This window comes from Pyrus communis, chromosome 7 (assembly GCF_963583255.1).
Source record: "Pyrus communis chromosome 7, drPyrComm1.1, whole genome shotgun sequence".
Taxonomy (NCBI): domain Eukaryota; kingdom Viridiplantae; phylum Streptophyta; class Magnoliopsida; order Rosales; family Rosaceae; genus Pyrus; species Pyrus communis.
Window position 1 is genome coordinate 4,048,912 of NC_084809.1, and position 27,019 is coordinate 4,075,930.

General features: G+C 35.8%; 3 protein-coding genes across 3 annotated transcripts; all 3 read right to left on the reverse strand.

The window, feature by feature from the left end:
• Window positions 1-4,398: 4,398 nt before the first annotated feature.
• On the reverse strand, window positions 4,399-4,773 carry LOC137739394 (protein SOB FIVE-LIKE 3-like). Its single transcript, XM_068478963.1, has one exon. It carries the CDS (start codon window positions 4,771-4,773, stop codon window positions 4,399-4,401), a length of 375 nt encoding a protein of 124 aa, XP_068335064.1.
• Window positions 4,774-13,320: 8,547 nt separating this feature from the next.
• LOC137739395 (protein GLUTAMINE DUMPER 2-like) lies at window positions 13,321-13,656 on the reverse strand. Its single transcript, XM_068478964.1, has one exon. The coding sequence runs from the start codon at window positions 13,654-13,656 to the stop codon at window positions 13,321-13,323; it is 336 nt and encodes a 111-aa protein (XP_068335065.1).
• Window positions 13,657-25,651: 11,995 nt separating this feature from the next.
• LOC137739396 (protein GLUTAMINE DUMPER 1-like) lies at window positions 25,652-25,981 on the reverse strand. The gene has a single exon (XM_068478965.1). The coding sequence runs from the start codon at window positions 25,979-25,981 to the stop codon at window positions 25,652-25,654; it is 330 nt and encodes a 109-aa protein (XP_068335066.1).
• Between the last annotated feature and the right edge of the window lie 1,038 nt (window positions 25,982-27,019).

Here is a 27,019-nt window from a genome sequence, read left to right on the forward strand (position 1 = left end):
GTGCGTTTTGAGTATCATTGAACACAAAACTATTTTATATGTGCTCTCTAAGCAAAAGGAACACTAGTTTGTGCCGAAAATGAAGTGTATTTGTGCCTACTTGCTGTGTCACCTTTAAATGTCAGAAATGAGATTTGTTTATTAATTTACGAAAGCACAATAAGAGTTTTCGTGCTCTCCGATGTAATATATTTAAATTAAAAGTAGGTTTTCGTGTCCATTGCTTTTACTTTTTCCCATTTTCAGTTCCTTTACATTAGTTCACGCCTTTCCTCTCTCGTCTCTCCCCCTCTCTTAAACTCTACTCCTTGTCCTCCTGAGCAGTCTTCCATTCTTCCTCCCTCCCCCTCTCCCTCCTCTTTCACGCAACAAAGCCGCTGTCCACCCGTCACCAACGACTGTCTAATTATATCTCTAGATCCTCTTGTCGTCCTCTTTCCAACTCCCAAATTTGTTTCTCCAAATTCTTAGCCAAATTTCCTCAATTTCACATCTAAGCAACGGTGATCGTGGGCTTTCCTGCCAATTTCCGGCAAAGGCTGCCGGAATTGGACCTCGATGCAAGAGGTAAAAATGATCTCTCTTTCCTCTTCTTTCTTTCTCATCTCTCTTTCCCTCTCTCTCATCTATCCTTCTCCCTACTTTCATCTTCTACTCTGCCTCCCTCAGACTCTCTTTCTCTCGCCTCTATCTCTGTCTTCGACTCCCTTTCTCTCTCTACCTTCCTAGATTCGGTCCATCTCTTTTCCTTTTCCCGATCTGGTGGTTTTTGATGAACCAATCCAAAGCATAACTCCCAGATTCGGTCTCTCTCTAATTCTCTCTTATTTGATTTGATTTTCAAAAAATATATAGATCTATTTGATTGTCTTTCCTACTATTGTCTTCTTCAAGCTACATTGATCTGGATTTGATGAAGGAGAATCTTCGAGTCAGAAAGATGTGGGCAAGCAAAAAAGGAGGGTCGCCGGAGGCCGCCCTAGAAACCACCATTGCCATCTTCACCATCGAGGTAAATTCTCCTTCTTCCCAAACTTTCCCTTCAATTTTCTTTCACTTTCTCAGTAACCAAACGGACAATTTAATCCATAAAGTTTGTATCTTTGACATTATTTGTGTTTTCAAATCGTTAACAATAGCAGCTTTATTACAAACACTCGCCGAGGACTTGCAGGAACTTCATCGGGCTCGCTTGCAGAGGATATTACGACAATGTAATTTCACAGAAACATCCAGGTTTCATATTTTCTGCTTTTGTAGTGTATATAAATATTAGATATATATATTTTACTGACGGTTAAATTGGAATTGGGGTAGGATTTCATAGGGCAAGGTGGTGATCCCACCGGGGTAGGAAAGGGTGGCGAATCCATTTATGGGTAAAAAAAAAAATTCCCTTGAATTTACCCATAATGTATTGAAATTTGCTTTATTTTTTTTTACCCCCGATTTTAATTAGATTTGAGAACCATAGTGAAGAACTTGTTTTGTATAATGAGTTTCAGGGAAAAGTTAAGAGGACGAGATAAAAAAAGAGTTGAAGCATATTGGAGCTGGCATCTTATCGATGGCGAATGCTGGTCCGAATACAAATGGAAGCCAGTTCTTTTTCATGTTGGCACCGTGCCCATCATTGGATGGTGTGCTAATTTTTACCTAGTAATGTTAAAAGACTGTTTTTTACTACTATATGTGCAGTATCTGATTTTTTGTTTTACTTAATCTACATAAAAGTGATTAAAAAGCAGTAAGCGTTTTTGCCTTAAGATGTTATGTGTATCTTGCGTACAATGTGGTTTGGTGGACTTGTGACCTGTTGACTTTAGAAGTTATTTGCATGAGACATCAGTTCATCGCTCTATGACCTATTGAAATATCTGGAGACTGAAAAACAATTCTTGCTATAATACCATTTCTTTGTGATTTTGCTATGAGGATTTTATGATTTGACATGCACACGCAATCTGAATATAGTTATGAGCTGTATTTGTGTACGGGAATCTTTAGGCTTTAGTTGACTTTCAGGTGACTGTAATAATCTACACCATCACCATTAGGATTCTGTTTAAGCTATAAAGTGACTAAAGTAAAACTCCTACCCTTTTCTTGATTTCGTGTTCTTATGAAAGATTTTGACTATGTATGTTGAACACGAGGTTGTGAAGGTATAAAACCAGCTCCCTGCACTGAATAATTAAAAAAAAACCTCAGTGTATTTCAATTTTGTGACTCACGTGATTCCTCCCAAACTTGATTATCTGTATGCCCTGAATTTTCATGTGCCTTACTAATTGATTGTGATTTAGGAGTACAAATTTGTAGTAGATTTAGAAGTAGTAAATCACAGTTTAGCAGAGGCATTTTGTAGATTCAAATATCAATGTTTGTTCATTAGTTCCCCTAAACATCACACATTTTGCTTCTTGTTTTCTAGTTTGCTCAACTTTGTCCGTTGGATCAGAAAGACATGGCCCTTGCCTTAAACCATTTGATGAAAATTTTGCTTCTGTTATTGCAGAAGTTTTTTCAATTTATTATTTTTTTATGACTTGTTATTTGTATATAATGTTTGGTTTTGGATTATACATATTTTTACAGGATTGACGGGAATATATTGTGTTGTAGAGGTGTACTTTACCTTCGTGCTATTTCTCATTTTTGTAAGTGTTTAATGTACCATACATTAATAAGTTTGGTTTTTATTTGCTTGAAATATGTACAACATTATTGGAGGTCCTATTAATGTTTTGCTCTTATTATGTATAAAATAACTATTTTTTTATTTTTTATGAAACTTATATTTACAAAATTTCTTTCTTTTCCAGGAAGAGGATGAACTTCCTTCTACAATTATGGTTCACAGTGTCGATATGGATTTGCTTCCTTGTCTTGTTAAGGTACATTGGACATTTAGTTGTACCAATGGTAAAATGTTCTCTTTTTTGTCGGAGAAAATGAAACTCTTATTGTTATCATATATGTGTAGAGCTAATGAATTCTCAATGTTGAATGGATGTCTGGGTAACATCACTGGAAATATGTGATCCTTTCCCTTTTTCATTTTTCCTTTGGTTTGGATTTCAGGAAGGTGATTGCATAATCCACCGAGCTGGGAAAAAGGGTAAAATCAGTTATGGGTGGCTATATGTAGGAATGCATGGATACATTGATAGGAAAATCTCATTATTTTGTTGGTCTTTTATCTTGAACACTTGTAAACATGTTATTTATGAGGAATATTTATGTAGTTTCATTATAGACATTCCATTTCTACTATTGGATTGCTTTTTACAGTCGAGATTGGCATCTTTGATTTTATGAAAATTTTAAACTTTTGGTTTTATTTCAAAATTTTACATTTCTATTTTTTTTTTTAATAGAACCTACTGGGCACAATAACAAAATAGTGCAAACGTGGATGGAGAAGGTCATCTGACAAGTTGTCAGAACAAGGACACAAAAGGCCTTTATTTGTGCCTGCCTCTTTGAGCACCAAACAGTCTATTGTGCCCTTTTAGTAATGGTGACGCCCATAGAGGGCACAGACACAAAGATGGTAGCTGCAGTGTTGCTATTGGTCTATGAGCACAATAGTTGGTGCTTTTTGACCTCAAAGGGCACAGATAATTTATTGTGCGCAGTGCTCATATTTTTTGTAGTGATCCTTCCTTTTGTGTATTCTACATATAAAGAACAAATATACATCTTCTTCGTCATTAATTTGCAAGCTTATAGTTTTCACTAGCAATTATGAGCTCATTTGAAAGTACTTTTAAAATGACTGAGAGTGCTTTTGATAAAAATGTTTTAGAAACTAATCATTAGTAAAAATCCAATTGGATCCTAGAAATGTTGTACTTTTATGCGCAAACGGAAGCGAATTTTAACAAACTACCAATATCAACATCAAGGAATTTCACTAAACAAATAGAGATTACAAAAGAGTGTTTAAACTCTCACAAATTGACTCTCACCAAATTGCCACACAAAATACACTAACCTTAAGGTCCTATTTATAGTGCATAGGACTTAGGTTACAATAAGAATCCTAATAGGAAGTAAATACAAATCCTAATCAAATAGGTAATTAACAAAATCTCTCTACCAAGGAAAATAATTAAGAAGTCAAAATCCAAACCCAAATAGGACACCAAAACCAAATAGGTAACACAAATCTAATTCTTTGCATCATCCTAATTTTGAGCCGTAAAACCCAACAAGAAAAGAACTTTAGGTACTTCATGCAAGAAGTACATATCTGATGTTTCTTTCAAAAAAAAAGTTTTACCAAAAACGTTTTTAGTTTTTTTAAAAGCACTTCCAAAGACCCTAATAATCCGCAGTACCCCTTGTGTAGGACTTGACGCCGCCATCAAATTCATTAGCGCTGATATCGCATCACTTCTTTTTGGTACTCCTTTCACCAGTTTTCTTCTCTGGTTTGCTTGTGCTCTTGTGCCTAGATTGCTTGCTGTTATCACGCTTGAAGCGCGCAGTGCCTTTAGTCTCTTTACTGCGCGGACGCGCGAGATCATGGTGGTGACTTGGGCCGGAAGAAGCATCAGAAGCCATTGAATCATCACTCTCATTGTCATCTTTGCCAACTTTTTTCCTGGTGAGATATGCGATATAATGATGGTTTTTGTAACTGACATCTTCAATATTGCTGCATTCGGCATCATCTTCTTGCGTGGGAGAATCAATGTATGTTGTCCACCCTGATTCACTGCTGCTGCATCCTTCCGTCCCATAAAAATTTCTGTAGGGATCCATTACAAAAGTGGGGGCGAGAGAGCGCGCGCGCGCGCGCGCGCGCGCGAGAGAGAGAGAGAGAGAGAGAGAGAGAGAGAGAGAGAGAGAGAGAGAGAGAGAGAGAGAGAGAGGAAGAAAGGGGTTTTTGTTGTTGGGTTGGGGGGGGGGGGGGGGCGGTGTTGTTTGTGGGAGTCGCATGCACCTACGAAAATGCTATTACTATAAATATTCAAAATAAACAAGAAAGAAGACAACTTTCGTGGACTTTAATTAAATGAATAATATTTTGGTACTCACTAGTGTGGAATTACTTTTTAGTTTTGTTCAATAATAAATTAACACGTATTTTATTGTTTTAAAAAAAATAAACATGTCATTAATTTTTCTTGGGTTTTAAAAAGTAAGTAACGCGTGACATTTTTAGTTGAGCTAAATCAGAAAGTGAGTTTATAAAATACTTAGTGAGTACCTAAGTATTATCTTTTGTAAGAGGAAACAGTTATTAGCACTTCAAAAATCTCATTCTGCACTCTCACAAGTGTATTTTTCTTTCTAATTACAGAAAGTTTAAAGTACAAAATGAAAATTTTAGAGTTTTAATAGCAATTTTCTTTTTAAAATTTTAAATTGGATTGAAGTTAAAAAATGGTAGACTTTCAGGACTAAAAATCTGTGCAGAAGTGGCATGAATCTTCCGATTAAGGAAATGTGGTATAAAATGGGGTTGGTCTAATGGTCTGTGAAAAAGATGATCGTTATTTTTCACTTTATAATTGTTTGTAATTAAACAAAATGTGGCATGCACCTACGAAAAAGCTATTACTATAAATACTCAAAATGAACAAGAAACAAGACAACTTTCGTGGACTTTAATTAAATGAATAATATTTTGGTACTCAGTGGAATCACTTTTTAGTTTTGTTCAATAATAAATTAACATGTATTTTATTGTTTTAAAAAATAATGAACGTGTCATTAATTTTTTTGGGTTTTAAAAAGTAAGTAACACGTGACATTTTTAGTTGAGCTAAATCACAAAGTGAGTTCATAAAATACTTAGTGAGTACCTAAGTATTATCTTTTGTAAGAGGAAACAGTTATTAGCACTCCAAAAATCTCATTCTGCACTTTCACAAGTGTATTTTTCTTTCTAATTATAAAAAGTTTAAAATGTAAAATGAAATTTTTAGAGTGTCAATATCAATTTCCTTTTTAAAATTTTAAATTGGATTGAAGTTCAAGAATGGTAGACTTTCAGGACTAAAAATCTCTGCAGAAGTGGCATGTATCTTCCAATTAAGGAAATGTAGTATAAAATGGGGTTGGTCTTATGGTCTGTGAAAAATATGATCTTTATTTTTCACGTTATAATTGTATATAATTAACAAAACTGCCGACCATTAGACTTTTAGACTTTTAGTGCAAAATACAGATGTTCTCTTTTTTTTTACAAGGAAAGAGAAATAGTGTAAAATCTAAAACACTTTCTAGTATCTACATAAATTCTGTCTTGTCTAAGGGAAAACATTACATTCCAGCACATACTCCTGAAGCTTGAAGAATATATGAGACCCATGCATGTTCATGACTGTTAGAACTGAACCTTTAAATCCGTGACTTGTCAGCTTTCTATGAACATGGGAGAAAAATGCAGAGAACCGAACTGGGGATTGGGATTTTAGAACAAGATTTTGAGACTTTTCAACTTTTTTTTATGCTTTTGTTCTGTCCTTGCTTTGTTTGATGTTGTCAATCTTTCTTAGAAGAGCTAGACATGATTTTATGCTTGTAAATCCCAGTTTGAATACTAAAACTTAAAAGTCACAATCATATGCATGACTCATAGAACCAAAAAAACGTTTTAACTACTGCAAAAGGTTTATAGCTCAGTTAGTTAAGAGCACTCAACTTTATGCCTAAGGTCCTAAGTTCGATTTATCTTTCTCACAATGTCCGTTGTATAAAAAATAAATGTCAAAAAGTTGAAAACGATAAGTTTAAAGCAAAGTAACAAAATCAATGATAGATGCATGAATAGATATAATCGGTGATAAGACAAATTTTCCAAATGCAAATCATTTTTGAATTTTGGGTTGTTTCCCACTAACATTTTAATGTCATAACACAGTAGCACTTTAACTCACATGATACATCGTTTACACGTTTCCTCAGTGATTTCGTAGCTACGAATGTCAAAACACAAGCAACAAAATCTGGGATGACTTAAGTACCAAAATCTTATGAGGTAAAACGTGATTAGGTAGGATTGATTTAGGAGCTTCCACCCGATTATGAGCCCAATATCGAATTTGGGCTCATATTTTATCCAAATCCATATTAGCTCTCATTAATTTGAAAATTTGCCCTAATGAGTTTGAGCTAAATACTCATTTTCTTTTAGGGGTATCCACACACCCTTTTTAACTTCTCACACACTCTTGTTAATTTCTGTCCGTTGATCTTTTTCAATTCATCCGATTTGACGGTTAAAAACCAAAAAAATGTGGGAGAAGTAAAAAGGGGTGTGTGGATATCACACCCCTTCTTTTATGGTTTTATTTGGTTTTTTTCAAGGGTTGTAATCCGTTATTTCTCGAAGGTATTGTTATTAGCACAAGTACAGTCGTTCTGCCATGATGACAAAGGGCAATAGAAGGCTAAGGCAGTTACTATTAACGCTCAACAGTAATTGCTTTAGTAAATTTCACCCACTCAAAAATTGTCACAATAGCATCACGTCAGCCTTGCATTATATGTGTAATATCCTTAAAATTTTTAAATATATGATTATGTTGAAATTTTTTTTATTGGAAAGTGAAATGATGAAAATATCCCTCGTTGACTTAACGTAATTATACAAGGACGTATTTTATCCTCATATATATTCTTGGCATATTTGAATAAAGGACGACCCTACGAACGTATAGGCGAAAACCATTATTAATTCCGAGTTAAAACAGAGAAGTTACGAGCCTCAGAAGTAATGAAACTTTTTAGACATGTGGACTTACTATTAGTAGCAAGTTTCCAAAGTCTATCTGCCTAAAATTAGCAGGTTCCCATGTATAGAAACCGGTTTCAGAGGCCCAAGGAGTCCAGAAAAACCCCATTTGACCTCCCGCGACCTCCCATTTTCCGAGGTCGATTCCGGTCAACTCCGGTGGAGTTTTTCAACGCCACCACCACCATCTTGAAGCTCTTACTCCCCTCTACAAAATCACCAAGAACCACCTTGATTAACCACCGTATATGATAGTGTGAGGCCATAAAAACAGATGAAAACCAATAGTGCTCGGGCCACCCTTTTCATTTCTCTGGTGAATCGGCAAAGCGATGGCCAATGCCACCACTTGGGTTTTATAGCCCATCATCCCAGGAGTAAATCCCGACTATCTTTGATCCCGTTGGACCACCGTGGGCGACGAATCAACACTGAGAAGCTTTAGGCACCCACCAGCTTTATCAGCGGAATTGACCATCTTCCGTCCACTTTTGGACATCGTGATAGGTATAAAAGTTGTTCTCTTGTTGAGCTCTATCTTCCTGTGAATTTTGGTAGAATTTGGAGCTAGACGAAATAGTGGGTTTTCGGTTGCCGGAAACCACCACGCCCAGAGACGCGTGGGGGAGAACCTGTTTTCATGAATTTTGGACAGCGGAACATCTTTGATGTCCTGAGCCCATATCCAAGGTCCGTTCGTTGAAATTTGATTATATTCAAAATTTTCGGATAAGTGTACCATCATACGATTTTTCGTAATTGACGACCATTTAACCGTTGGATCGTCACCAACCTTTGAGACATTATAGTACATAATATTTGAGGACTTTAGGAACTTACGGATCGGGAATCCACTATTGGATCTTCCCAAATTGGATTTACAAGTTAGTAAATTAAAATGTCGACTGCCGCTCGAATGTTGTGATTAGCGGAGATTCGACTGTTGGATCTTAATGAAATTTTAGTACGTTGTTCTAGAAGCGTAAGGTGAATTACGAATAACTTGATCTCTTCGTTTAGTGTACGTAGTTAGTCTAACCAGAATGTTAGATGCAACCCTAATATGATCAAATTAAATTTTTGGTGGTTAATAGTACATTGATTAACTATGATAAATTTCGAGCCTACCTTAATAATTAGCTTCCGAATTAAAATTTTCGAGATGTTACAATACGTCTCCAAGCAGCTCTTTGGGGGCGTTTGTTGCGCCGGACTATCTCGGACTGGATTAGCTTCAAGGACTAAGCCGGACTGCCTTAGACTAGACTAAACTGGACTAACTTAGTGAAGCGTTTGGTGCAGTATTGGACTAAGAAGCTGGATAATAACAAATTCATATTATTTAATATATAAATTATTAATATTTTATTATGATCTTATCTTTTTCTTCATCTTTTCCTATGATTTCCGTCCCACTCTTTTCCTCTTCTCTCATCGTCCCACCCTCTCCCTCTTTTTTTCCTCTTAGACCTCTCAATTCATGTCTCTTTCTCATTTCTGGTCAAACTCTTTATTGACTCCAGTGTCTATTTCTTTGTCCTCCCTCCCTCTCTAGCTATGTGTTGTTCGAATGGAACCTCACGACTCCAATTTTCCCGACGAGTTGCAAGTTTCCCGATGTGTTTTCCGGTCAACCCTCGTTAAATTGGATGAAGTTAGCACCGCCAAAAAATTCATCACCATCCCTAGACCGAGATCTTAGCTTTGAATGCTCGAATCTGTCATGGATTTGAAGAAGCCCAAATAGGCCGAGACTTCCAAGCCATTTTCCGGCCACATTCGACCACATTTTGGCCTCTATTCAGGTAAAATCGTAATCTTGTCACTCCCAGCTTCAATTTGGTATATTTTATATGAAAGTTGGTTGTGAAATGGATCTGAAAGGGAGTCGGAAAGTTAATGATTGATCTTGGTGACCAGAGATGACGAGGAGTCTGTCGGGAGTGGTCGTTGATCATGACGAGGACGAGAAAGAGAGGATAGTCTTAGCTAGTCCCATGGTTATTGGGGGGGTCTCGTTAAGACCTCTTAGTGAAGGGTTTTGTCCATGCTAGTCCCCTTTAGTCTCATTAAAGTTAGTCCCAGCATGGAACAAACACAGTATTGGACTAATAGCTAGTCCAGTCCAGTCCAGTCCAACTTAGTAAGGGCAAACAAACGCCCCCTAGTCCACCACTTGCATGGTCAAGATTCAGCCAATGGAGGTTTTTTTCCCAATGGGGGATTCTGGCCTTCGGCCTTGTCAATTCATCAAACAGTGGAAGTGCTCTTAGTCATAGCACTCCGAAAATGTAAGCGTGCACTTTTTATATGAAAACATAAAAGAGAAATAATGCATAGATGAGTGCATGATGATATTTTTAGAGTGTTAATAACAAATCTTTTTATTTAATAAACATCTTCTTTTTGTTTGAAAAAAAAAAATAGCATATAAAGGGAAGTTTTAATCAGAGAGTGTATAAAGGGATTGAAGCGTGAACATATACACGTATATGTATATATTCCTAATAATGGTATATTTGCACTAAATGGTGAATGGATTAGATTGAGCTACACAATAAACCTGCCATAGTAAATTGATATCGAACTCGTCATCTATATACGTTGAATTTAATATCTCTCACTTATAACTGGAGAATAATGTTACTAAACCGTAATATTAAGTGAATACTAAAAATGAATATGTACTCAAATATATAATTAAAAAATCTCGGAAAACCTAAAAATGGAAATGATATTTAAGTATTCATGTACATGTTTTTAGTTCATTTGTTAATGCATGTATGCATACCAAAATTCATAAAAAAAGATACATGCATCAACAAATAAACTGAAAGCATGTACATGAATATTTTAACATCAAATCCAAAAAGAAAAAGGATGCAAGATATAGAATAAAACTCTTAAAACATGGAAGGCTTTGAAGAATGATTGTAGATGTTCCAAAAATAAACCAAAAGAAAGTAATGAAGTGATATCATATTTGTACCATTTGTGTAAGGGCACTCTCTTCTATGTCTTGGGATCATTCCAAATGGTGCATTTGCCTACCATTAATTTGTTTCCCAGAACAAAAATAATTGATAATATAATTGGAAGGTAGGCCGCAAAAGAAGTGGAAAGCTTCTGTTTCCGAAGGTACAAAGTACACCATGGTTGATATTGAGATGACCAAAGAGCTGTCCATGCCACAGTGTTTTAAATATAAACTATAGTTTTGACCCGGAATATCCTCAGTATATATCCATCCGAATGATGAAGAATTTTGTACAAGGGGGATGTTAGGCAATTTTACCATCCGGGGCAGCCACTATCTAAGTTCATCAACAATCCACAATCATTCAGAAGTTCGGAAAACTAGCATATGTCCTTTATATACATAAAAAAAAGAGTATTAACGTTAAATCTTATCTATATCTTCTAAAACTTTATAAAATATGCATCAATAATTCTTAATCACTTATATAATATGCATTCACGATTCACATTAACCTATCTGTGCAAAAAGCTAGTATATCTTTGTTTACTAAAAGGAAAGTTGAAAAATAAACCTCGCACATGTCCCCCCACTAGGCACAGTGCCAAGAGACCCTTTTGTCAAAGCCGTTCAACTAGGGCATCGTTATAGATCCTATTTGCATTTACATGCCGCCGCGTCTAAGCGCACTAAACATAAAATCAGCAACAACAAAACAACTTTTTAGGCAAAGCAAAGTCATGGTCTGATGGTCTCTTAGGCTCATAGCCATCGATGCCTGGCTAACGAAATACTGTTTGACAACAGCAGAAAGGGACACTCTCAGATGCCAAGATGCTCTGTATCCTCCAATGGCGTTATTTCTAGCACTCAGATGAGGAAGCATCAGCCATCACCTCCCAATTAGATATCTAATTAGCTCCCTTTTTGAGTCTTTAGTTCCTTGGTTGGTTTCTGTCCAAGTACAATGAACCCCATTTGGAATTTTATAGCGTATTAGGGCTTAGCGTTTAGGGTTTAAGGAAATCGAAATTGTAATTATTCTGATTATGCTAAGAGAAGACTCTCTATGGACTCTGTCACCTTATGTTTTTGGCACAGTTTTTATGTTGGCACAAAAAAAATTGACGTTAGACTGCGAGCAGTGACAGAGAGTCCATGGAGAGTTTTCATATTGAGAGTCCCCTTAGCATTTCTCTAGTTTCTTTGAGTACCCTTACTAAAACATGTTATGATTTTCCTATGCTTACTAACTCATATGTAACCAAAATTTAGTTTTTTCTTCTAAAATATGTAATTTAAAACCTGAAAAGTTATAAATTAGACCGATCGGGGATGCTAAAAGATCCAAGACTGATTTCTTTTTTCACTTTCCAATTTACGATTTTCTCGGATCGCAACAATTATAAGTAAGAACCACATCAATGCGATAGGAGTTGAGAGTTAAGTACACTTCTCCCATATCAAATAAGTGACTATATATCCAACATTTACTATATCTTTTTAACTTGCACCGAGCCCTTAAGATAAAGGGAACTTTAATGAAAAGCTTCCGGTATTGTTCATTTTAACGAAAAACCACATTTTTACACTAAAAAGTCAATCATGGTACTATTCTCACTTTACCTTTTATTTTGTCCTTATAGTTAAAACTCAAAATTTTTAAGTCTTTTTCATTAGTTTTCCTTAAGATTGACATCCACCAATATTGAATTTCCGAATGGTACAAAATAATTAAACTGGGGAACAATATAGGCGTAACAGGAATGATACAGGCTATGCTCAAAAGTTGGTATTAGATCCGATGGTTCAGTTGGAACGCAGAAGATGTAATTAGGTTTCCACCTCACTACTACCATGGTTAAATTTCAGATGATATTGACTGAAAGTGGACGATCGAACCCACAATACTATATCAAGATATAATTAGATTTCAATTTTCTCTAAGAGTTTGTTTGGAAATACTTTTAAAATGAGTATTTTTAGAGAAAATATTTTTAGGTTCTAAAAGCACTTGAAGTGCTTCCTGAAGAAGCACTAATTATATATGTGCTTATTCCCAGAAGCACTTTAAGTACTTTTTTAGGATTCAATTACGTTTTTACTAAAAATTGGTCAAAAGACATTTTTATCAAAAGCACTTTCAATCTTTTTAAATGGACTTCAAAAACCCTGGAAATAGTTCTACTGTTTTTTCTCTGTTCACAAATTTTGATCGATATACGTTTTAATCAATTAATATATCAGGAGCAACTAATTAAACCCAGGTTCCTGGCTATAAAATATGATTGCTCAGAAAAGTTCGACTTTCCAATACTAGCTCAGAATCAATTTACATATTCCCGCCAAACGCTAATAGAGAATTACAAAAAAACAACAAACAATTGGAAACAAAATTTAAAGAAGTTCCAAATCAAGGGACAGAATTTAGTCGCTATTTTCTCTCTTTTTTTTTTTAATAAAAAGGAGACCAGTGGCGAAGCTACGACAATCCACCCTACAAGAACGACAAGACTTACAAAGACATTTCAGTTTTTCCTATTCCTGTTTTCTATCTAAATAGACCAAAGTTTTTTAATTTATGATCCCCTTAAACTTTCTGATCGGTCTCAGAGGAGCAAGTACAGTGGTGAGTTGTTGGAGTGATCACCTCTGTAGCTAAATGCGTCGGCATGTCATCCCCGGCCATTATGACGATTGCAATCCTTCTCTCGTCGCCAAGAACTGTGCTCATGGGCTTTGCTGGCTTCTCTTCATCATCTTCACTAGAAGAGGGTTTGCGGTATGAACACGCGAGGATGACCAATGCAACAGAAATGAGTAGCAGCATCAAACCTAAGCCGCCGAAGAGGTACGGCAGCGGAGACCTCCATAGGTTGTGGACTTTGGTGGTTGCTGATATGGCGCTTGTGGTTGCAGGACTCATCTCTCTCTTGTTATTCTCTAATAGGTTTTTTTTTGTTTTGGGTGGAGAAACGAGGGTGGTGTGGCAGCAATTTATAGGGTTTAATTTATGAGGTTAAGCGGCCTTTGGTAATGGGGTTGTCAATGACCATAAGGCCCTTATGTGGCCTTTGGTAAGAGGAAGGAAGATTATTCCTTGTGCTTTCTCAGATGCCAAAAGTGACTTGGTGTGATAAATTTGGATGTTAAAAAAGTGCATGTCATTTGGTATTAGAAATCATCATACTTGCTAGTTAATTACTTTAGAAAGTGTTAGGGAAATCATGTTTTTGAACTATATTTTGTAGATCACATGATGTAGCAGTTGATGTGGTTAGATTTTTTCTTAAATGATATTTATGTCTAAGTTCAATCATCAATCGCCAATTATTTAGTCTACAAAATATTGTTTAAATGGATAGTCTTTCTAGTATCACTTGTGAGTTTATCCCTAAGTTCCTAAAAAGACCAAAGAATATGCTTTGAAGTGTTTCTTTCTATTTCTTGGTGGCTCATTGATCATTTGAAAGAAGAAAATCTGTGCAACTGGCATTAATTAGGTTTATTAGGGGTCGGTTTGGCCCTAATTTTCAAACACAGCTCATAGATATATATAAGAGGTCTCTCTATAACTGTTTTTAAAGTGTTGATTAAGATCAAAACTCTAAAAGTCATTCGTAATTATCAGGAAACTTCCGCAGTACCAGAAATGATGTCAACAACATAAGAAAATGGAGTCTGCTGATCGGTTTTGCCGATATGTAATATATTTTGAGGGAAATTTAGAAAGTAGTTACATTTCAGACACGTTAGAGGCTTATAGTCTTTTTTCTTGTAACTTTTAAAATTTTAACCACTCGAGAAATCTTAAAGGATATGTTCGACTGTTGCTGGAGGAGCTCTTCATATTTACCTGCAAATCTATAAATTTATACTCATTTTTTTTCATTCACTTGTTAAATATCAGAATTAGCTGAAAATTTAATAATTAACTGCCAATTCTGAGCTGGTGTTTTGAAAACCTAGAAAAATTTCTCCTAGCTGGTTCTAGTGTAGATGTGTGGGTTGCTTGTGTAGCTAGCTAGCAACATCAATACTTGCATTTCCCATGAGAGAATATACATTTCACTTCTTTTGAAGAACGTATATCCACTATATAAATTTCATAATCGGAATCAATTAGTTTTTTAATCTCTATTTGAAAATCTCTAAAAAAAAATCATTCAAATTGGAGATCATTTAGTTATCTAAATGCATGAAACAAATCGACAATATGAGTACCAAGTAACATATTCATGATGAAGTGCCCATTTATTTTATACATTTGAATGACTAAACGATCTCTGATTCAAATAATTTTTTCGTAGGGATGATTTTTAAATGAAGACTAAGAAAGTGAACGGTTTAGATTATGAAATTTATACGATGAATATACATTATTCTGATTCACAGAAGGTGAGATATGTGCACACCATATGAGGAAAACACAAAAACTATTCTTTTGGATATGGTTTATGTCCTAATTCCATTGTCATCTTGAGAGGACCTAAGTATAAGAGAAGCCCCCCAACTGTAGTAGTTTATACATGTCTACACGAAATGATATAAATAATTAGTGGGAAAATGAGAACATATTGTGGAATTCTTAAGACTTGTATGTCTCTTCCAGATATATGCATAGCATTAGCCATTAAGTACGTAGCACGTACGCTGACGCTTGCTAGATTCTTTTCTCTTTAACTGTATAATTAGCAACAGGACACATCCATAGAACTTCCGATCGAGGATTTAACTCAAAATAATTGGGGGATGTGGTGGTCCAAACTTCCTGCACCTAATGTGCAGAACAAGTGCTATGGTTTCGGTTTTTGAAATGTTATATACACTCCATGGGTGCACCACCTTGAGCAATAATTATAATTAACGTAGTCTTCTCATAATTTTTTTTAATCTCAACCGTTTATTTTCTTAATTGTTTTCTCTAGAAAAAATTAATTAACTTGTAATTATTTAGACATTTAATTATAAGTATCGAACAAATCAATAACAACTCATGATAAAATGTTCATTTATGCGACCGTAGATAACTAATCTATCTCAAATTTGTTTGATTTTTATCGTATATGATAATTTAATAATGATTAAGAAAATAAATGACTCCATCCAATTATAGAACTTGTACAATTGAAAAACAATATATTAATTGTAAGTGGGTGGACAAGATATGCACCCATGATTGAATGCAAGTATTGTCCTTCATTTTTTATCTTCTTCTCCCTCCTGAAACGCAGCATTAATCAATAGAACTGGACAGCGAAGAAGAATGAATGATGCATGGAATCGATTCTCCCCTGCTCATGGTCGAAGACATATAAGATTTTTGTCCTTGAAGCTATTCGTTTTCTTTTCCTCGTCAGCATCCATGGGAAAAGAGAAGGGAACATAAGTGGACCTAAAAATTACTACATATATAGTATTATATTCAATCTTTTTCCGCCTGCAAATATCATATGTTCTCCTTAACCTTCCAATTTATTGTATTAAAATCTTTATTTCCATCTGGTGTAGTTGCTTAGATGCTCACTCTATCTGACTCACTTCCCAATCTTAATTAGCTTTAGTAAATCAGATGGCAACTGCATGCAAGTTTTTGTTTTATGTGGTCCTTGGTGATCCACGTACAAGCTCTTAGCTAGCCATCTCAATCTATCTTGAAAAGTGCTTAAATCTCTTGTATGAAAGCTATATGTCATTTAGTACCTTATTGGTTCAATTTCTAAAGAAGAATTTAGTAATAATTTAAGGCGTAGGTTAAAGATTGAAATGATACATTGTTCCAATGTTGGTCTTTCTTAATTAAATAAGCGAGATGTGAGTGAGTGGTGCATCAACTCCCATGGTATGACTTATCTTTGGCTCGAGAGGTAACTTAGTTCGAGAAACCTTCTAATGTACGTAGTGGTTGATTTGAGGAACCTTTTGATGTAGTCATTAACTCTTTACTAGAGGTAAATATTGTTGTATAATAGTTTGATGTGTGATACTCTTTTTTCTTCAACTGGTTGAAAGCCTAGCATATTGTAAAGAAGACTCTTTAAAAAATTGATGTAAAAGTTGGTTAGTGATCCCTCCATTATTTGGAATAGAAGTAGCTAGCCCACCATAATATTTCACCCTCGATCCCTCCCAACACTCTTAAGGATGTGCCAAATCCATGTCCTGTCGTCCAACGAACCAAAAGAGCAAGAAAAAGAAAATTAGACCCTTAACTCCACATTCTACCTCAGCATATGCCGACACTACTATATCAATTTAATCATTCATTTTGTTTGTCAAATGAGATCCTCATGCTGCTCACGCCCAGAAATTCGATATTATCCTAAAGATTGTAGTCTAGTTATATTTAGCCTCTATTAAAGATTGTAGTCTAGTTATATTTAGCCTCTATTAATCTATTTTGTCAAAAAAAGGTTATCAATTCAAATTTTGTAAGCAATAATGGTTGAAAAAAAGTTATGAGAGTGATGGCGAAACTTCCTTAAATTTCTTGCAGCATGCCATTGCGTATAACTTTTAAGATAATAATTATATGTATGAACAAAATTGTGTGGATTAGCTTATTACATGTGGTTAGCAGCTTCAATCAATTTGTTGGCGTGTAATGTCAAAAACCCATCAAATATTATGAGGTACGGATAGGCATGCCAGCTATAGATGTTTACATCTTCCCCTTAATTTCTGAGTGCGATCTAAAAGTTGTCATAGCTGGGTCCTTATTTGTAATTAACTAATTTATGAAGAAATATTCATGTTAACATATTGCCCCACAATTTTAAAGAATTGTTGAAATGGAGAACCAACTTTTTGAAAACTTTTCAACCTCTCCCAACCCAACAAATTTGTTCCCACATGACTATTAGCTTCGAATTTTCGGTTTGATTCATATCATCCACATGTATAGCATTGTAAACCTGCGTGTTCGAGCCGTCGCATATATACATGCACAGACACATAAACCCTACAGCATAGAAACATTTTCCTTTTCCTGGTCCAGGTTATGATCGTCCTTATGATAATGGCAGACAGTATTTGCCTAATCAAATACGGCTTACTAGCTAATAATTTCTTTTAACATATTTTCTTTGCCAAGAGGAAGACTGAAAGAAAGATCAACATCGATTCTTAGCTAAGCCATTGGATCGAGCCAGTCTAGTGGTGAGGATGAGTGAGATAATAAGTAGAAATAAGCTAGGTTCAATGTTGAAATTTTTATCTAATATTTAAAAAATGAGTTTTTGAACATTAGTCCTTGCAAAAGATTAAAATTAAAAAAAAATTGATGCTAGATTACATATTCAATTTAATCCCTTGAAGTGTACTTTTATTAAAATTTATATTCAATTTTTGTTATTTAATGTGTATTTTTATTTAATCTTTCCACGTTAAATTTTAATTTTATTAATATGCACATATTTAGTTCTTTAATTATAAATGAACCATCTGATTTACTAAAACCCTAAACCCGAAATGTATTATAATTAACACACAAAATTGTTATCAAAATATATATTATAAAAAAAATTAGTTGCCTAAATGTAGACATTAAAATATATTATGATGAATGAAATAAAAATTAAATTTAAATGTAATTAATACATTAAAATAAAAATAAAAAGATAAATAAAACATCAAAATATAACTAATAAATGAGATGATTAAATGTACTAGGCACTAAAATTGAATTTTAATCTTACACAAGGTTATAATCTAAAACTCATATTTTTTTAAAAATTAAAATGAAGTTTTCTATTTAAAAAATTTCTGATTTGCATAGTTAATAAGATTTATGATATGTTTAACGTAACGAACAAATATTATAAAATCGTTCACACACGGCATGTACGTTATCATACGATATAGCAAGGAGAATAAAGCTGATTAATTAACTCGTAGCTCTGCATGAGAATTTTTTTTTTAAATGTAAAAAACGTAAATAAAATACAATACCTAGTGGGAAATTAGCATTTCGCATGCCCGATGTTTTCCACTATAGAAATGTTGATGTGGAAATGCACTTCCCTTTAGACTAATTAGCAATATCCAAGATAATTCTACTAAGAAAACCACCACCTTTTTCTCCATTTAGTGTTAATATTCTGTGGGTCTAAATTTCTAGGTCGTCCATTAGTAACAGTAACTAAAACACTTTTCCGAGATGCCACTTCTCTTAGGATAAAAACACCATGATCCATGTGTTCTGCCAAACCTCCACAACCTCAACCATATTAGTTGAATAAATTATAAACTAATGCTTTAAGCCTATAATACGAGACTATAGTATAAAATTTGAAATTTATTAGGGCAACCGGTGGTGGAAGACTCTTTGGTCTAACCGTACGCCAAGGGATTGAGCCATAGAGAAATTAATATAGTTGAATAAATTATAAAATAATGCTCTAATACGAGACTAATATAGTATAAAATTAGTAATCTACTAGGGCAACCGGTGGTGGAAGACTCTAACCGTAAGCCAAGGGATTGAGCTACAGAGAAATTCTGGTAACTTATTCTATGTTTAGGTGTTTCTCCAATAACTAACGTTAGTGAATTTTCAGTCATCATATATATCCCTGCGCCCAAATTTTCTGGATAAATGAAAGATAATAAACACACACCCTATTTAGGGTTTTATATATTCCTATTTAACTATGATTATTTGAGGGGTGTGAGAGAGGCTATAAGGGTGCTTCAAAATCAACCTCTTTCTAATCCCATCTAGGAATAAAATTTTGGTGCAAAATAATAAGGCTTTTTAGCCAAAATAGTTTCTGAGATTTAAAATCGACAAAAATGGTTCATGAGTTTGTCTGACATTAATCATTTTGATCATTTCGTGAAAATCTCTGTTAAATAAGACCAAAATGAAAAAAACTGCCCAATTTTTGTCAAATCATTTTGGCTTGTTGTTTTTTAAATTGAGGGTATTTAGTCATTTTGATCCTAATTTAATAGAAATTTTTATGGAATGACCAAAATTATTGATGATGAACAAATTCAGGGACCACTTTTAACAAATCCAAATCTCATGGACCAAAGTGAGGAATTGTGTCAATCTCAATGACGATTTTGACTAAAATGCCAAATAATAATATGGAATTATTCTGAACTAATTCAAATGACATACGTGATATGCCTATCCATTACTTTATCCCTCCTTATTATTGGAATAACCCTAAAAACTTATGTATATGCATGTGTGTATATATGTTTTGCTGCTGGTAAAATGGTGCAAAACATTGGCCCCACTAAACCAACTACACATAAACTTTGCCGCGCTATCAAAAGAAATTGATATTATAATATCCATGAGCATTGGTTTTTTCTTTGATGCTGTCCATGAACATTGGTTGAGAGAGAGATTTGCTAGATTTGGTCAATTTCTATCAACTTTCACAAGAAACTTCATAGAAATGTGACTATAAATATAAAAACCCAGTGGATCTCATCATTTCCTATGCTCCCCACTAAAGTTGACGTAGAAAATGGAAATTGTATTCCTTTTGGACTAATTTTTCAAAGGATAATGCTTGCATTCCTTCTTGGGATGAATTCATACCCCTACTTACTTATAATGTATCTTCGTTGTAAAATATTATAATCGAAACTGTTTAATTGCTTAATCTTCATTTGAAGATCATTTCAACAAAAAAATCATTCAAAACGGACATCATTTAGTCATCCAAATGTTTCAAATAAATAAATTAACGACGAAAGTATCAAGTTGTATATTCATAATGAATCATTGATTTATTTGATACATTTAGATGTCCAAATGGTATCCGATTTGAATGATTTTTTATGTAGATGATTTTTAAATAAAGATAAAACATTAAACGATTCTGATTTTAAAATTTTTACAATAAAGAATGAACTCATCTACTAAAAGGGAAATGAAATGTAAGTATTATTCTTGCCAAATGTCCAAGAAAATGGAGACAGTGGATTTACCAAAAATGATAAATACGTACTCCGAGAAGCCACGTCTCTTTTGATCTAATCCATCAGTTACTTTTTGGCTTTTGCGTTTTGATCTGTCAAATTTAGTTGGCTAATGATGTGAAAAAGTAACCTACTAAAAGACTCTTGCGGACGGCAGGTTCTCAAAGTAGGACACTTCTTCCAATTAAGTCAGCATATTGATCAATTAATTAAATAAAACCCTTGCAATTAGCTTTCTTTAATTACATAATCTTCAGAGTTATCACTTAAGTGATAGTTTTGCTCCAAAAAAAAAAAAAAAAAAAAAAAAAAAGGTGATCGTAGTTAGAATTCATTGGCAAAGCTGTAACAGTGAAAAGCTTGTAATTAGAAGTCTACATGGTGGAAGGTATAATTCCATGGGGCTGCGAAATTATATGGTATTAGAGAACGTAATGGATTTGATTATATCATAGTTGTAGTTTCAATATCACATAATACCTAATTGACACACTTCTTTTACTAATCATATATAATCCAAATTATGTCACTAAGTACTACAGTTTTGTAGTATTACTTCCCTTGAAAATAAGAGGTCTTAGGTTCGAATCTAGTGGATGACGAATTCGATACCTGTTTGGGCCCAAAATATTATTGTTGGGCCGAGCAGCAAGATGTGCTCGGCCCAAGGAGATGATAAAAACTATGGGCCGAATAATAAGGCCCGGGCCAGCTAACAGGGTCGGCCAAATCCTATCATAAATAGTCCAGATAAATAGAAAGGTCGAGGGAGTCCTGTTGCAACCAGGATTCTCGAACAGCAAGGAATGAAGTCCCGAAAAGAAGGAAAATTCAGAATCCCAGTAGGAGTAGGTTTGATCGAGGAAGAAGCGAAATATGACAAGAACTCCCAACCCAAATCGGAGTCAGTTTCAAGGAATGGGGCACTATAAATACAAGAAATCATGCAAACAGAAAGGACCTTCAAATCAGAATACAATTGCCCTGCGCAAAACCTCTCAACATCTTGAGATTTTTTCCTTTTCTTTTTTTGCCGACACCTTCAGTTTGGATAAACAGCACTGTGGAAGCGCCCGGCGAGCACCTTCAGTTTGGATAAACAGCACTGCTGCCGCAGAATCAGCCGACCGAGAAGCATCTTCAGTTTGGATAAACAGCACTGCGTCGAGGTCGACCGATTATCTATCCAAGTCTCGGTCGAGAAAGGTTTTCGAACCTTTGTTGGCAGAGGTCACCTTGCTAAGCTTTCTTGGCATAGTTAGGTGTTACGAATTACATTGCTCGGCGTACTGGTCGCCGAGTGGTTTTATGATTGGATACTCACAGGTGAGTTTCAGGGTTCGGCATTCCGACGGCCGAACTACGTTTACCGTCAAGACATATATCACGTTCGAGTACCTGTGCCCATACACCTTGGTCTCGATTCAACGTGCTTATACTCTCACGAATATAATCACAGTGACCGAATCGGGCTCGGACGATTTGTGAACTCCGCAGAATTAGCAGCCTTGTCTTCAGGCTGTAGAACCCAGAGACCGAGAGTGTTCCTTCCTCGGTCGCAATCGCAAGTTAAAGAAGTCAGCAACGCGCTCAAAGCTACATCAACAAATTTTACTCCTCGGCCAGGCTCGGCCGACGAGTTGGCACGCCCCGCATTCGACCGAAGGACGTAGTTAGCTTATTAGTTACTCGGCCTGCGCGCCACGTAGGTTTTGTAATTTTTAGGGTCAACAATACCAAATTAGGTTGTCCACTTTGTGACTTAGCTGAACTCCTCCTATGTACTAAAATATATATATATATATATATATATATATATATATTACAATTTTTATCAGCTCTCACAAAAGGAGTATAAAAAGCTAAAAAATGAAATTTGAAATCATTAGCCAACGCGTACAATTATGAAGCGTTAATCTATGGTACTAGATGACACATCCCAACCGAGATCAAGGCATGCCGGCCGTCACGTGAGAGTGACGTAACCATGTGCACAGTGTGGAAGCTAAGAATAATAATAAAAGTACGAATAAATAAAAAATCAAGCTATACACTTAGTAGATAACACACATGTGCAAGCGTAAGTGTGAAAAATAATATTCAAAGCACAAAAGACCTAGTGCAATCTAGAAGAACAAACACTAACGAAACACACCTAGAGGTGGTCCTACACTGGTGATAATCTGTCAGATATGCCGTGAATCCCTCGAGAGCCACCAAAAGAGCAATCCAAACTAGAACCTGGAGGGGCGCAAAAAAAAAAAAGTGAGTGGGCAAAAACAAAGTTTTTCAAAACCATTTCATTAACAAAGTTCTAACCCCTCGCCGTAAAACCTATATAGTTTCCCAGAAAATAGAAAATAAACACATATAGAAAACATGCTCAGAAATATGCCATGTCGAATGCCTCTACATCAAATGTAAGGAAACCAGGTAATGTCAATCAATGCAATGCAATCTGTCAGCCAGAGTCACCTAACGTGACCTGTATGGCTAAATCTAGAGCTTAAATCTCCAACTCATTAACTATACCTGCACACGAGTCGGAACCATCTAAAGTGGTATGTAAGACAGGACTGGGTGTAAATAAGTACGCTCAACTGCTACGATCATGTGAAGACTGGGCGAATAATCACGGGTCACCTACGAGTCGGAACCACCTATAGTGGTCTGTACGACAGGACTGTGCACCTAACTTGGATCCAAGATGAGCGTGTGGTGCGGAAGGTGAACATCACATGAAGGATTGTGCCCTACTCTGGGCGGGAGCACTAACACCGGGAGTGCAAGTTATGAGCTGTCTATGCATCTCATATCACTACTAATCACAAACATAAACCATAACTTACCTGACACTTACCTGTGCGTCCGCAGCACCAAACATACATATATGCAACTATTAATGCATCATTAAATAGGCAAACGCAATGCATGGCATTTAAAACATATGAACGTATCATTTCATTTTCTAGGAAAATCACAAGTATATAGGTATATACGGAAAACCAAAAGCCCACTCACTGGTATGTAGAAAGGTCATAACCCCCTTGCCTCGAGTGACTGCGCTCATCCTCGGGATAGGTCTCACCTATATGCGAAACAACTATAAAAACGTTAATTTAAAGCACATAACCAAAACTAGGTAATAACTTCTCATACAATGCTCAAATGGGGTGTATGAATACACCAACGTGATCTACTCAACCTCACGAACATCCCTATATTTTTAAAATAATTTTCTGACGTCACACGCGCCCCCACGCACCGGCCAAGGCACAGCCACATGCGTCGCCCACTCACAGGCACGTGCCTGGCACACTGACGACGTTAGTTAACGCCGTCAGGAATATTCCATTAAAACTAACATATTCCGTTAAAGTTAACCTAATGCCGTTAGGAATATTTCGTCCAAACTGACGGAATATTCCGTCGTCTTCTCCGGCCAACCTCCAGCGCCGTCGCCATCGCTGGAAAACTGGAAAAACTTCAAACCTTCGTTTCTCACTCGTTTTTCACCCAAATTTCATGAAATTGGTACCAAAATGAAGCTTACAACTAGAGGAACAAAACCTTACCACTTTCAAGCACTAAAACCAACAAAATCTCGTCGGAAAAACTTCACAAAATCCGGCCAAACCTGCAACTCACGATCCCGACGTCCAAAACCTTTAAACAAACCACCTCAAGCTTTCTAAGAACCTCACCAAGCTTCCTATAAACCTGAAATTCCCAAAAACGCACGATTTTACGTGTGCATGAACAGTGACCAAATCGGGGATCTCGAGTTCGATGTGAAGACAAAGGTTTCCTTACCTAAAATGGGTATGGTTGAACTCGTATGAACCTCACGAACACAAAGGTATAATTTTCTTCCTCGATCCGTAACGTTTTCGAGTACTTTGGTTCTTGTCCGTACGTAAATGATGAAGAAGAGGGGGAGAGAGAGAGAGATACGGGACATGGAAGGTGATAAGGATGAGTGTGGGTGTGTGTGTGGTCCAAAAGCAGCCAACCAAATCCCCAAAACAACCACACAACGAAACAAAATCGCTAGGGGCAAAACCGTCATTTTACCCCTATGGTACGAAAAATCTGAGACGAGCTGTCACACTAGAGCAATAATAGATTGGTTATATCACGTGAAAGTGTTTCAGTATCACACAATAATCCTCAGATTTTAATAGTCTTCTTTAGTAATCTACATATACATCAAAATTAAGATACCAGAGTGTTATAGTGCTAGCAAATATCATTGGCCACCGCCGTGTACGATTAAGAAGCGTAAACATTAATTGATGTGCAATTTCTTCTCATTTGAGTTTTGGAATAGCTACTAAAAGGGTGTAATTTTGGAGGTAATTTGAGTTGGTTAAATCACCACCTGTGTATGGAAGGTTGAACTGAACTTTCAAGTTTAATTGCTTCCCAAGATATGCCAAACTTTTAGTTTGCTTGCCTTTCAGATCTGAACATCATCATAAACCATGCCCAACAAATATTCCAAACCATGAAAAAGAAGAAGAAAACCCAGCAGAAAATTAAAAGTTGGTTTTTTACTGAAGGACCAAAAGGATTTACAGTGGACAAAATTAAAGATCACTTCGATCGATTTTTATTGTGACGAACCAAAATTTGAGGAGTTATGTTAACCTCAAAGACCATTTTTTTAGCTAAAAAGCCTAAAAAGTGTAATTTCAAACCTAGGTGCCATGCAATTGTCCTAAAATTTAAAGCCTAACAAATTGAATCGCACTTTCAGATTGATCCCAAAACTAGAAGGAGAAACCATGATCATAACACTCACAATAAAACAGAAATCAAGGGAAGAAAATGGTTTGTATAACAATTATAATGCTCTCTTCAATTTACATAAATTTCCGCAAGATCCGACAAGCCTGCAGTAGTAGTAGGAGGAGGAGACTGAAACTAGAATTAAACTAGAAAAACCAAACCAAAGCTCAACTCAGACGTTTTGATGATCAGATTGGTGCATGAGAGAGAGTAGTAGAACATGTGATGGGGTTTGCCAAGTATGTTGGTGTTTTCTCTCCAGCCATTATGACAAGAATTTTGGGTTCAGAATCTCCAGCCTCTATGCCCACTGGTCTAGTTGGTTTCTGATCTTGATCACTACTGCTGCTGCTTGAGCTGTTGTGTAAGGAGCAAGCAAGAATCAGCAACGCTGCCGCAACGAGCCCCAACATGAGTGCTAGGCCTCCAAAGAGGTATGGGATCGGAGAATTCCAGTTTCTGAATATGGCGTCGTGACCAGTAGCGGCGGTGGTGGAGTTTGCAGCTGAAGGCCTCATTGCTGTCTCTCTGGTTTTTTACAATGCAAATGTGACAAATGAATGAACTATGCTTTGGTTTTATAAGCTGGCATTAGCTTTATATAAAGTTCCACAGTGACCTGATAAGAAGAAAGGAAATTTTATCATCTAAGCTATAAATTTACAATTATTGCCTTTGTTGTACATGAATAGTGATAGTGATTTTTTTTTTTTTTGGACTTTGCTTGGCCACCTGGTCATGGATTGTTATAGAAGTTTTCTTGTTTTCACATGCGTCTCTTTCTCTCTATTTCGGAATTATATTCGAATCCAATATTTGTTTCTTACGTACTTATCACAAAAGCTAAGGAAAATGAACTTCACGGAGCTAGCTGTTGTTGATTGGCGGAACTGTTTTTTCTTTCCTTGAATTTGTGTTCATACAAGAACTTGGATTAGCAGGCTGTGCTCGCCTAAAAATTTGCTACGAAAAATTAGTATTCGGTGAAGAAAGTTCGCAATATGGGGAATCGTTCAACCTCTTATAAGCTTTTGCATGGTTTGGTTCCTCACCAATGGGGGACTTTGAAGAAGTTAGAGAGATTCCATCATAAAACCAATTTGCAATATAAGGAGTACCCCAACTTATTTATAAGCCCATCAATGTGAGATTCATTCTCAACACGCTTCCTCACGTGTGACAAATTTTCAAGCCTAATACGTGAACAATACAAAGGGGTGACGTGGAGTGGGTGCAGCTGTTTGGCTTTACACGTGGGACAACCTGCTCTGATACTATAAAAAAAGTTAAGTCCCTTCCTCCGTCACCTAAAGGTGGTGAAAATCATGAGGGTGTGATCAACTTCGCGAGGTTTCTGCTTAAACATGGAAGAGCTTTGCAAGAAATTATTCTTGATACGGTCGCTAACACTGAAAGACGCTCTCTTGGAGGTTAAAATTGGTTTACTAGAACTTTCCCCCGCAGGGTTAGCACCCTACCAACGTCAAAATCTCCGTTGTTTTAACTAGTACAGGCCGGTTTAATTTGGTGAATGTTCCTACTAGATCTGGATGATT